Source organism: Eutrema salsugineum, unplaced genomic scaffold (assembly GCF_000478725.1).
Source record: "Eutrema salsugineum unplaced genomic scaffold, Eutsalg1_0 scaffold_12, whole genome shotgun sequence".
NCBI lineage: Eukaryota > Viridiplantae > Streptophyta > Magnoliopsida > Brassicales > Brassicaceae > Eutrema > Eutrema salsugineum.
Genome location: NW_006256895.1, coordinates 10,574,417 through 10,588,585, shown reverse-complemented (window position 1 = coordinate 10,588,585; position 14,169 = coordinate 10,574,417). Strand labels below are relative to the sequence as shown.

General features: G+C 36.5%; 1 protein-coding gene across 1 annotated transcript; it reads left to right on the top strand.

Moving 5' to 3' along the window:
* The first annotated feature begins 7,332 nt into the window (after positions 1–7,332).
* Positions 7,333–11,157, top strand: LOC18025551 (receptor-like serine/threonine-protein kinase ALE2). Its single transcript, XM_006408883.2, has 8 exons — positions 7,333–7,405; positions 7,958–8,062; positions 8,163–8,273; positions 8,447–8,815; positions 8,899–9,159; positions 9,257–9,646; positions 9,763–9,988; positions 10,112–11,157. Exons 1-8 carry the CDS (start codon positions 7,333–7,335, stop codon positions 10,812–10,814), a joined length of 2,238 nt encoding a protein of 745 aa, XP_006408946.2. The 3' UTR covers positions 10,815–11,157.
* Positions 11,158–14,169: the final 3,012 nt, after the last annotated feature.

Genomic DNA, 14,169 nt, shown 5'->3' with positions numbered 1-14,169 from the left:
TCAGCCATCGCACCTGTTGCTGCTGTCGGAGGAGTAATGCCCTACAGCATGCTCCTATCCAACACTTTAACATCAGCCAAGAGAACTCACAACTTCATGTAACCTTAAAAGAATATATCCTAGTCTGCTTTTTGAACTGCCAATGGTTAAAAAGTTAAAACAATTTCCTTGAATTAAAAAAAATCTTACTCTTTTCTATAACAATAGTTTGCTGGCTCTGTTCTTTGAAAGTCTCTCTTTTTTCCTTTTTTTTTCTATGAAACCAAACATCTTTATTTCTTGAAACCAAACATATTTATTTCAGTCGGATATGAAATTTTCTGTAACATTTCTTTACTTCTTCTTGTCCGTCTGTTATTGTTTTAACATATCAAGAAAATGAATACATGTTGAAAGGTGGTGTGTCCCTTGTTACATATACTTAAACTTGTCTCTACGCTGCTTCAAATGTCCTACAAAATCAGATTACCGATGACAAGTTTGCTTTGTGTATCAAAGAGGAAGGCCATACCTTTGGCTTCTCGTTATATACCCTACCAAGAGACAGTGACGAGTAAGCAGAAGCTATTTCCACGGACCATTAGAGTAAAATCAATACAATCAAGAGTAAGTAAGATTCCAAAACAAAAGGAAAGCAAAAAAACTGACAATATTCTTCTGAAATTTTGACTTACAGCCACAGAAGCATCCACTTGAACCACTAGAATTCTAGCCATTCCACTCTCTAAACCTTCATGGTGGCAGATGCCTGTAAACTACCATTTAAGGAATCTCCTCTTAGCTTCATTGCACCTATGTGATTTAGAGATTCACACGTATATGTCAGGAGCTCTATTTGAGATTAATGAATATCCTTTATTCGAAAACAAATTGACTGTGTAAAGACCCTCAATATGTAGGATGATGAATGTACAAATGAAGAGAGTAACTGAGTAAGAGAGAGTGGGTGACAAAAAGATTGTAGACTGATTTTTTGTAGTGACAAAAAGATACTAAACTGAAATTTTGTACTACAACTAGATAGTAAATTCCATTTGGAGGATTTTTTTCTTTCTAACACATTAGGGTTGGGTGTGTAAACGCAATTTTAAACACGTAATTAATCTTAATTAAATGCAATTATATAGAATTGATTACATATGTGAAATTAATTAGAATTAAAAGTTTGGGTAGTTTACGGATGAGATATATAATTTTTGGTTGGAGGGGGGTGGGGGTGGGGGTGGGTTTAGTTATAACGCGAAGAGTTTTAGAATAAATAGATTAATAATGTAAAGTTGAAGAGTTTAAAAAAATCAACAAAAAAAAGTTATAGAATAATTAAGGGCAAATATGTCAATACAAAAATTTATATAAACGAACAACGCAACATCTTCTATATTAGTAATTTTTTGCAAGGAAATCTTCTTCATAATTTTTACCTTCCTTATCTTTCATTTCTTGCGTTTCTTGTTACTCACAAGTTTCCAGCGTTCTTCTTCCACTCTCTAACTATGGCTTCCTTTTCTACCTTGTTGGTCCATGCTCGCTTTTCTCTCTCGTCTCCGGCGTCAAACCTCCAATGCTCGTCTTTGTCGGTTCGCTTAATTTTCTCTGTCGTCTTCGGCGTCAAATCTCTGGTGCTCGTCATCGGCGGTTCGCTTTTCCAGCCGTAACTCTCTACCCTTTGTTAAATTTCCTGGATTTCCAACTTAAAATCAATTGGCGATAAGTTGAGAGGCCCATGTCCCTTATATACTAGTGTTAGTCCCTTTAAACTTATGATGTGGGATTCTAACACACCCCCTCGAGATGATGTCTCTTTGATAACATCTGATTTTAACCACTTTTTACCATTGATTCCAAATGCTTTTTCAAAGGTTTTACTTTGTTTTAAGAACTTTTATTATGATTTCCATGTATTTGTAGTTTCAAGACTTTTTTCACGAAACTTAGGGAATATGATGGCAAAATGGAAGAAATCTACATTTTTAGCTCAGAGTCAGACCGTCAGAAGTTAAACCTCAAATGAAGACTTTATCACCGTCCGATCCAGCTCAAATTTAGAGACAATCAAGAGGAGACAACCAGCTTTCCATAGCACTTTACATCATAAAGATCCAACGGTGCAATCAAAAGATACATGGAGAACAAGTTGATCCAATTCACCAGTCTCAGAAGACTCTCACCCGCGGGAAACACATGTTTTACCTGTCCTGGAAGACTCTCACCCCCGGTGGACCTTAGGACGAGCCACGAGGCCCAACATCAAAGCCCACTTCGCCATTTCTCTTCGGAGAAGCCCTAAATGAGACCTGGAAGACCTTAGGACCTATAAATACATTGTTTAGCAGCCCTAAACGCGTGTGTGCTCCTGTTGAGATTTTGAGCCACCAAAATTTTTTTTTCTAGGGTTAGGTGATGGAGATGGGGATTCTTCCCTAGATCCATTGTTCTTCCTCCTTTTTATCTTATTAACTTTTCTGTTTCATTCCTTTGCATTCTTCTATGTCTTTCATCATTCATTGCATCATGTAGATTAGTCCCAGAGAGTCAAATTGTTTGAAGATATCGACAAGCATATATATCGATTAGTAGCCATATTCTGGATCTCATCACTTCTAAGTTATTCGTAAAGCATGAGAGTAGATTCATGACCTATTCTCTGAGCCTAGGATTGATCAGAGCCACGAGAGTGTTGTATCGATCATCCGTACCTAGCTTCAGAAGAACATAGTTGCTATAGGAGTCGAAAGCTACCTATAGAGAAGATGTGAGCAGACGAATTCAATGTTCAATGCATGATCTTAAGTTTAGCATGAGAGCGAGAGTTAATTGCTAGATCTAAGAGATTAATTCATTAAGGTGACGACAGTTGGTTAATCATACATGTGTCTATTCTAGTTCAATGCAGATTCCTAGAAACAGATGAAGATAAATCGTCCGGAAGCTAATTGGAAATGCCACCATACATCGATTAGAGTAAACAGGAGAAGTCTAAATCGCCACCTATGAGTTCAAGAGTCTTTAGTTTGAGTTGATATGCTTTAGATGTTCTTTTAACAATTCATCCTGCATTAAATTTCTTGTGAATATTAGATTATGTTTAGTTTAGGATCTTAACCAAAAACCCTAAATCTTTTATTGGTTCATGAGTTTGCTTACTTCTCAGTTTGTTGTTTCTTGCAGATTAGACCCTCTATGTGGATCGACACTCTAAGTCCTACAACGTACATCTGTGCACTTGCAAACACTAGGGTTTTATAAATTTAAAACTTAAGGAGGACCAACGGGTTTGTTAAAAAACAACCCTAGTCCCGCAAGCCCATCACTCTTATCAGCCCATCTCGAACGAAATCCCACTTTAGGACCGATAATAAACCTTATTTTTGGGCCACCCTTATTGGGTCAACAAACGAGACTCTGATACCATGTTAAGTTTCCTAGGCTTCCAACTCAAAACTAATTGGCAATAAGTGGAGAGGCCCAAGTCCCTTATATACTAGTGTTAGTCCCTTTAAACTTCCGATGTGGGATTCTAACACACCCCCTCGAGATGATGACTCTTATCAGTCCATCTCGAACCGAATTCCACTTTAGGACCGATAATAAATCCTTTTTGGGCCACCCTTATTGGGTCAACAAATGAGGCTCTGATACCATGTTAAGTTTCCTGGACTTCTAACTTAAAACCAATTGGCAATGAGTGGATTGGCTCAAATCCCTTATATTCTAGTGTTAGTCCCTTTAAACTTCCGATGTGGGATTATAACACGCCCCCTCAAGATGATGGCTCTTATCAGCCCATCTTAAACTGAATCCCACTTTAGGACCAGTAATAAACCCTTCTTGGGCCACCCTTTTTGGGTCAACAAACGAGGCTCTGATACCATGTTAATTTTCATGGACTTCTAACTTAAAACCAATTAGCGATAAGTAGAGAGGTCCAAGTCCCTTATATACTAGTGTTAGTCCCTTTAAACTTCCGATGTGGGATTCTAACACGCCCCCTCGAGATGATGGCTCTTATCAGCCCATCTCGAACCGAATCCCAATTTAGGACCGATAATAAACCCTTTTTTGGGCCACCCTTATTGGGTCAACAAACGAGGCCCTGATACCATGTTAAGTTTCATGGGCTTCCAACTTAAAACCAATTGGCGATAAGTGGAGAGGTCCAAGTCCTTTATATACTAGTGTTAGTCCCTTTAAACTTCCGCTGTGGGATTCTAACACGCTCCCTCGAGATGATGGCTCTTATCAGCCTATCTCGAACCAAATCCCACTTTAGGACCGATAATAAATCCTTTTTGGGCCACCCTTATTGGGTCAACAAACGAGGCTCTGATATCATGTTAAGTTTCCTAGACTTCCAACTTAAAATCAATTGGCAATGAGTGGATTGGCCCAAGTCCCTTATATACTAGTGTTAGTCCTTTTAAACTTCCGATGTGGGATTCTAACACCCTTCGTCTTCGTTGGTTCAACTCATGTAAGTCTTTGTTTTCTTTTAAATTTTGTTTTGTCTCTTAGTGAGAACGAGTAAAGATCCGCTAAATTTATTCAAATCTTTCTCTCTCTCTCTCTTGATTTTTTGGGCCAACTTTTCTGTGAAGATTAAAAAAAAATTCCAAGTGGTACGATGTGGTGGAGATGAAGACATTGAGGGCAGTAGGCAAAAGAAGAGTGTAAGAAGGCTTATGAGAACAGACTTATCGCCAAAGATCCACTAATCACCAGTGATGATGTGGTTATCCAATTGGACATAATTAACATGGCCAAGAAGCAAGAGCAGCTTGCGCATCAGAAACTGAAGGAGACAAGAGCAGCCTTGAATTTACGATTGATTTACAAGTTTACATTGGAGATAGACTAGTTAGCGTTAGAGTCCCGAAATGGAATGTCTAGCTGAAGAGATTGATTTATGTAAGAAAACTCAGAAAAGAGCAAAAAATTTATTATGACATCAATACAACTTGATCAATTCTCTCACTTTCTTTACTCAAATACAAGAGACTCCTAATCACAATCTCCCACTACTCAGCCCATGTGATCCATGATGACCAAATTCATTGTATCATCCTTCTTATGAGAACAAATTGATGGCGGAGGAACAACTGATCACGATAGATGATGTTCATAGATTTTAGCTAATTAAGACGTGTAATGATTTAGGAATCGTTGATCGAGCAAAACTTGTACATCGGTTTGATATATGATCTCCTCGTATGCCTAATTAGATTTGAAGAAGCCTTATCTTTACTCTGCTCACATACTTTTACTTTGCGCATGTATTGACTTTATATTAATCGTTAGTTATTTTGTTATTCTTCTCATCCTCGTGATTCTAACCAAAATATAATCTAATTTTATTTTTGGACATATATATTTTGTAATTTGTATCAAAATAAACTAATAACAAAATTTTCATACCAAGTTAAACTGAATAATCAATTATTGGAACAAAATACTAACAAAACTTATTTTCTGAATACTATGACTTATTTGACTTGAATGTGATAAAACAAAATTTTCTAAGATTTTAGAAAGACTTCCTAAGCTTTCATATAGAACTTTAGGAAGATTTTCTGAATAAAATGTAGCGAATTGTTGATTCAGCACCAAAGATAGCTTAGAACCAATAGTTCATTATCTAATTTTGAAATATCGAGAACTTAGTATTTTCAGAATGATTTATTTTTGATTGTATAGTTTTAATGTTATACAGTAAAACCTCTATAAATTAATACTCGAAAAATTAATAATCATTATAAATTAATAAATTTTGATGGTCCCAAGTCGGGGCCAATGTAAAAATCCATCAAATTCGATAAGATAATAATATAATAATTTTTTTCGAAATGCTTATATAAATATTTGGTCCCAACAAAAACATAAATTAGTAATTTTATAAATTTATGTATATATATTTAAATATAATATTTTAAAATATGACTAATGTGTTTGTTTTTACTTAGAGTTGAAATCTCATTGGTTCTCATCTCTCTAATTATTATATCAGTAGCTCTTATTGCTGTTTTACTATATACATTCAAAATTATGATAATTTTTTGATGTGATAATTGATTTTCTTACATGTAAATATTTTTACATGTATTGTAGTATTATCTTTAATTTTATCATCACTAATACTGATAGTAGCCATTGTTTTTTTATAATTTTTAAACTTATGAACATATATATTTTTACATGGAAAATCCAATCTGGTGTTAAAAACTATTTTATTATGATAGTTATGATTGTTAATTATAATTTATATCATAAGATTTGTTAAAATTTTAAAATATAACTTTATTCCAAAGAAATTTTTAAAAAATTATATACAAAAAGTAAATTTTCTCTATAAATTAATAATTATTAATTTATATATAAATTAATATCACGATAAATTAATAAAATATTATGGTCCCAACATTATTAATTTATAGAGTTTTTACTGTACATTAAATAGATTTTTCGAAAAAAAAAAAAGAAGGAAACGTAGATGTTTATTTGTCTGTTATGGTTTACTTTAGTTAGATTTGGTTTGTTCGGTTCAATTTATAGAACAATCAGATGAAACAAAATTTAAGCTCGGTTGGTATAAACCGTGTTGGCAAAATTCCATTTTAAGGCCCATTGATAACTTATCAGCCCAAAAAAAGCTCGGAGAAGTTCCTCCTCGAGAGTCCGACTAACGCCCAAAAAAGAAACGGTTTTGGCGATGTGACGGTAGCAAACGGCCACCAGTTTTGTCGTTTCAAGGAGCGTACAGACCACGCGTGTGAAAGAGCGCGTCGGCTTGTTTGCTGATGCATCATCATCGCTTTTTTTTTTTCCTTTCTCCGAAAGCAGTCTCACTACGGCAACACACTACCCTACGCCCCTTCCCACCATCAGCATTAAAGTCTCTCTCTCTCTCTCTCTCTCTCTCTCTCTCTCTCTCTCTCTCTGCTTCGCTTCTTCTGGTTCGAAATCACTTTACTCTCTCCTTCTCTCTCTATCAACTCTGTTACCTTCGCCGAACAAGTGCTCTCCTTCTCTCTCCAAACCTAACTCGCAACGCTCGACTCTGTTTCCTGCTGTGTACAGATCTCGAGCCGCATTTCGTGGATCTGCGAAAATCGCGTTAAACCCACTCGCTTTGTGTTAACCTAGGGTTTTAATTTGCTTTGTGGGGGAAGAAGCATCAATGTCTGCGAAGCTTTGAGGAAGTTATGTTTAGACGTTTAATTCTGGAGAGGCTTCGTTTTGATTCTTTGGATATGCGGAGAGTGTCCGGCGAGGACGCGGAGTTTCGGTGTCTCCGTTGCTGACTAATGGTGGTTTTAGAGTATCGTCCGGTGAGATAAGATGCGGAACTTTGCGATGCTTCTGCTGCTATTTCTCCTTCTTCATTCTCTCTGCTCGTTTCCCGTATGCTTTGGTATGAACTAAACTAGTAAACAGATTTTGATGTCTTTCCTAGGTGAAACATTAATTAGGATGCGATTGAGAAAGAGAAAAAATGAACCTAGCTAAGTTTTTGTTGCTCTTACTTGACAGCTCAAGATTAGCTATATTTAGAATTGTTTATTGGATATAATTAGAAGCTAACTTTAATGTGTATAAAGTAAGCAAAAGGGTTTAGTTGTACGATTTGGATTCATTAAGTTTGGAATCTGTGATTGTGAAGCTTGAGAGTGACGATAAATCCCCATCTTTTGTGCCATATTTGGTACCCAACTTAAAATGGTCTGATAATAGCACAATGACACAGAACTTACTTTCTCTCTTCTATATATCTTGGGGAAATATCTACTTCGACATTCTCTTCTACATAGGCATGTTACTTTCATTCCCTAGAGAGGATGCAGTATGTATACTTTTAGAGCCATTCTATTGTATTGTATTGGAAGTATTTGCTGCTAGGAATATTCGACATTTATAGAAGGAAAATTTCTGTGGATGACTTATCAGCTTGCTTTATCATTTGCAGCTCGGCTATTGCCTATGAGCTTGCCATTTACCCGATCAAAGTCGCATCAAATGCATTTTTTTCATCCTCATCTTAATCCATCTGCTGCTCCTGCACCTTCACCAGGTCAGCAAAGGAATCTCTTTAGTCTCATAGTCTAGCAAAGTATAGTGTTATTATGTTGCTGCCAAAGCGTATTCAATGGTCATTTTCTTTCCATTTTCAGCTTTTTCCCCGAACCCAAGTCGCGTTCCACCAAAAATACACAGGGGCCATCACCATCATCGCCGTTGGCATTTACGACGCAATGTCACGGCAGTTTCACCTTCCTCCCATGGTAATCCTTTTGCTTCTTGTTGATTATCCTGCGTCATATGCTAGTTGAAAGGATGCTATTTTGTATGCATACTTCTTTCTTCTTTGACTAAGATCTTGTTTCGAACTTCAATTGATAGAGACAAAGTAGTAATTACTCTTTTCTGTGTGTTTCTGCTTTGTCCTTATTGATAGACTGTCAACAGACATGCGTGGAGCCTCTAACTTCAACTCCCTTTGGTTCACCTTGTGGATGTGTTTTCCCCATGAAAGTTCAGCTTCTGCTAAGTGTCGCGCCATTTTCTATTTTCCCCGTGACCAACGAGTTAGAAATTGAGGTTGCTGCTGGAACATACTTGGAACAAAGCCAAGTGAAAATAATGGGTGCCAGTGCCGACAGTGAAAATCAAGGGAAAACGGTGGTGGATATTAACCTTGTTCCACTTGGGGAAAAGTTCGACAACACTACGGCCACACTTATTTATCAAAGGTTCCATCACAAGAAAGTGCCTCTAAATGAATCCGTTTTTGGTGATTATGTCGTTACACACATAAGTTATCCAGGTAAACTGATTTCTTTGTAATTCAAGTTTCTACCTTTTATTTTTTCTTTTTCATTCGGTTTGAATTTGTTAACTTCGCTTCAGGAATTCCTTCTTCTTCACCATATGGAGATGTTGTGGGAAGTGCCCCAAGTGCAAGTACTGAGGGGCTTCCAGTCACTGCAAACGTTGCCAACAAAAACCAGGGAATAGGTTTTAGAACGATTGCAATCATTGTCTTGTCGGGTTTCGTCCTCGCTCTGGTTTTGGCTGGAGCTGTATTTATTGTCAGGAAATGGAATAATGTTGGGAAGTCATCTAATGCTGTTGGCCCTGCATTGGCTCCATCGATGAACAAAAGGCCTGGTAAATTTCTCTCATTAATTTTTAGATACTTGCTTTTGTAGCTTGAAAAGACAGTGCATTTCTTGTGTGAATCTGTTTCTGAATCAAATACCTGCAGGTGCTGGATCTATGTTTTCCAGTAGCACCAGAAGCTCGGGAGCAGATTCACTGATGTCATCCATGGCTACATGTGCTTTATCCGTTAAGACCTTCACACTTTCCGAGCTCGAGAAGGCAACTGATAAATTCAGTGCCAAGAGGGTTTTGGGCGAGGGAGGATTTGGTCGTGTTTATCAGGGCAGCATGGAAGATGGAACCGAGATTGCAGTTAAACTGCTAACTAGGGACAATCAGAACCGAGACCGTGAATTTATAGCGGAAGTTGAGATGCTAAGCCGTTTGCACCACCGCAATCTTGTGAAACTGATTGGAATATGCATTGAAGGCCGTACACGTTGCTTGATTTACGAGCTCGTCCACAATGGGAGTGTCGAGTCCCACTTGCACGGTGACTTGATCTATTATCTGCACTTTTTTTTCTTTCCCAAATATTTCCCAACTATATCTGTTGCTTCTCGTTGTATCACCTTCTAAAGCCTGGCTTTCCCGGTGTTAACCTAACAGAAGGAACGCTTGATTGGGATGCGCGGTTGAAGATTGCACTCGGAGCAGCGAGAGGACTAGCCTATCTACATGAAGATTCAAATCCCCGAGTAATCCACCGGGATTTCAAGGCCAGCAATGTCCTTCTAGAAGATGACTTTACCCCAAAAGTCTCAGATTTTGGACTGGCGAGAGAAGCCACCGAAGGAAGTCAACATATTTCCACTCGAGTCATGGGGACATTCGGGTAAAGCTTCTTTCTACTTGTCTTTGCTTTGGAAAAAAAACCGAGGTCATGCTTATATGATGAATACAGACCACTCTTGGCTAAATATTGGATTTACGATGACTATCCGGGAAATCATTGCAGGTATGTGGCTCCTGAGTATGCTATGACGGGGCATCTCCTTGTTAAAAGCGATGTGTACAGTTACGGTGTGGTTCTACTCGAGCTTCTCACCGGTAGAAAACCAGTAGACATGTCTCAACCTTCAGGAGAAGAAAACCTCGTGACGTGGGCGAGACCTTTACTAGCAAACAGAGAGGGCCTGGAGCAACTCGTGGACCCAAGACTGGCGGGAACTTACGACTTTGATGACATGGCAAAAGTTGCTGCGATCGCCTCCATGTGCGTCCACCAAGAGGTCTCGCACAGACCGTTCATGGGTGAAGTGGTGCAGGCACTGAAGCTTATATACAACGATGCAGATGAGACCTGTGGGGACTATTGCAGCCAGAAGGAGTCATCAGTGCCGGACTCTGCAGACTTCAAGGGTGATCTGGCTCCCTCGGATAGCAGCTGGTGGAATTTGACACCTCGGTTAAGGTATGGTCAAGCGTCTTCGTTCATAACCATGGATTATAGCTCAGGACCGCTCGAGGACATGGAGAACCGGCCTCACTCTGCCTCTAGCATTCCTAGAGAAGGAGGCCTGTTTCTACCAAACATGTCGGGTCCTTTACGGCCCGTACGGAGTAGAAGAAACTTCTTTAGATTGAGAGGAAGCATGAGCGAACACGGTGGACCGTCGTCGTCTAGGCGTCTCTGGTCCGGGAATGGCGACTGGTTCTGAGAAACCAAAGAAAAAATGTACAGTGAAGGAAAGAAAAGGCTCACAACTCTTGAGCTGCATGGTTAGGTTTGGTTTAATCCGATTTGGTTCGGGTCATCCGGTAAAGACTTTTCCGTTAGGATCTTCTTTTTGATTTTGTTTTCACTATTCACGTTTCAGCAAATAGATTTCATTGTTTGTTTTTGCGAGGATGCAAAAGCACAGCACAGGGAGGGTTGTAGTATGTCTAAGGACGTCTGTATCTATATTTCTCTATCTTCTTCTTCTTCTTTTTTTTTTTTGTTTTCTTATAAAAAAAATAGTGAAGTTAGTTGTTACCTAATTTTTTAGTCTCTATTTTATAGTTTTAAACTTTCAAGTTTGGTTCTATGAGTTTTGTTGTTCCTTTTTCATTAAAGTCCATAATCTCCCATTCTCTGTAGGTACTAATCGAATAAGAACTGCTACATCTCTCAAATAGTCTTGAATTCAAAGGGCCATACTTGTTTCTCACTCTTTTGAGGAGCCTGCCATAAACAATTAAAATTCAACTAATTGTTCGTAGTTCCATAATCTTGGTATCTATATTGAGGAATTCAAATGGCCATAAACAATTAAGTTCAAATAATTCGAATTCAGTCGTGTTGATTTGATTAAAATGTAAATTTATATGTCTCTATTTCCCTTAATTTTCTTATTAGCCGTTCTTAAATGTGAAGACTAGAATTTTCTGAAAAAGAAGTAAAAATTAGAATAATCCGTTCTAAGACTAATGACAGCGAGTTCGCGTTCGGGCGGGTGAACAGACAAAAGAGTATTATCATTACATATCAATAGATAATTACAAAATCAAACGACCCTGAAAATACTTTTGACTACATATTAAAGCCCCTAAAACACATATCTGTATAATGAATTTCTCTCTCATACGGTTGGTGTAAAAGATACAAAAAAGTATCAGGAAATATTGTATCTATTTCACAGGCATCTGTTCGCTGTAATCGAAACAAAATCGAAGAAAGATAAAACGACAAGGGCAATTGAAAGAGAGAGAGTAGTTATTAGCCATTTTTTACTCGAGTCTAACTAAATTCCCCGAAACCCTCTGAAACCGCTTTTAACTGTGTTCTTTTTCTCTTCCACCATTTTGATTCCGGCGAACAGTTTCGATTCTTTATTGCTCTGGGCTTCATATCGGTGTGGTCTGAAACACTCGGAATTAAGGTATTGCGAGTTTTTCTTTCTTCTTCCTCTAGTATTTTATCTTAAAAATGGAGATTATAGCGTTTTAGTTAGAGATGACGATGCTAATAGAGTTATAGTTGCAGGTTTAATGGCGGATCTAGATCTGCCTCAACGGATTCTTGCCGCCGATTATGTTCTAACCGGCGAGAGAGTCAACATCTACCAGAAACTGTCCGTGCTCTCTGAAATTGAACATGCACTTGATGAGGAGGAACGAAAGTTCATTTACAAGAGTCAATTTGGGAAGCTGTTCGAAATTTCTGGGAAGCCTGCTTGGTCTGGTGCTTTTGTGCTCTTCACCCTGATCAGAATGCTTGAAGTCGACAAAGACAACGAAATCTGGGTGTTATTTGCGGGGAAACCAATCCGATTTAGTCTTCGATGGTTGGTTCTCTGTCTAAACCTAAATCAAGATCTCTTTATTTTGGCAGATCAGCGACAATGGTTGGTTCTGTCTAAATCTAATTTTTTGTGATGTTAGATGTAGATACTCGATGTTGATCGTTAAGCTAATTATCTGCGGATAATCGTTACTTCTCGTTGAGGTAGTTAATATAGTTATTATTATTGTTATGTGATAACTCAACATAATAACCTAATATATTATCACATGAAAAGTACGTGTACTTTGTTATTATTATTGTTGCATTCAAAATTGATAATTCTTCATGTATGATGTAATAACTGATTTAATCTGATAACTACTGGTTTAACACATATATGTAAAGTATCAGATATTATTGTTAGCACGTTACCAAAATAAGATTATTGTTAACATATTAGCATTTTATATGCTAACTACGTTAACAATATAACAAAATAAATATTTGTGTCCAGTAATTTTACTATATATATTAACTTAATCTCTCATTTGATATCATTGTTAGCGTTAAAATTATTGTTATCAATAATGTAGATGTTAACTTATGTCATGTTAACAAAATAAACATCGGCGAAGTTCTACAAAGTTTTGGTATCTTGCAGATCACATCAAACCACGATGCAGGACAAATTGTAATATTCATTATGCAATGTCACAGAACTACGAAGGAGATAGATGAATGCATAGAATGTGATGTTTGTTATTCTCATATTTGTTTACTTGTTTTTTTCTGTAACCATCTATGTATTTAATGTTAATCATACAGTATATTTCTTAACAGTAAGTATATTTGTTAAATTGTTCCATATAAACTCACCAATCAGTTATAAGAATATCAAATTGTTAACATTGTTACCATCATCAACATACTTATCAATCTATTTGTTAAACAATTATAATAAAATACCGTTTTGCCAAATTAACTTATTCTTAGCACATTACAAAAATAGTTTCCTCTAACTTCCATATTTAACTAACTAATTTTTCACTGTTATATTTTTTTTACCTATTCTTCCAATAACAATCATTCAGACCTTATATATGTTTAGCCACGAAATAAAATCTTTGTATGACTTCTGAAAGTTCCATGTAGCAAAATCTATAACTAGTTTTTTAATTCATGGTTAATTAGCATTAGTATTTTAACAAAATTAGAAATAAATTTAGCAAAAAACAATACAAAACAAATTATTAGTAGTTGTTGTGCAGTTTGATAATTTTCTGCATATATATTATAAGTATAAAATGTGGAAGGTAATGTAGGCTAGTGGTCTAAGTTAAACCACCTTGACCAGACACTTTGGCATCTGGTGTTTAATTTTCATATATTCTATAATGAGATATATGGCTTTCTAACTTCTTTCTAAGTAAGTCTAGAGCAAAAACAAATTTGATAATAATTAGGATTTTATTTATGAATACTGGAAATGAAGAGACACGTATGTATTGCTATGACATTATAATTCAGTGAGTAAACACCAAACTTTCTAACGAAATTATTTATCAATAAATTTAAGTCACATGAATACAAAAAAATTACTTTAGAATAAATTAGAAATTGCATATAGTTCAATTTGTTAAAATAATCAATTTAGAAATTTAATGTTACTAAAGTGGAAAATTAACTAATTCAATATGACATTAACAACAGCCATATTACCATTAAATGCTTGTAAGCTTTATCTTAAAATTAATTATTTTCACTATAATTAACATTTTTTGAAATAAATTTTGTGATTTTTTTCTGTA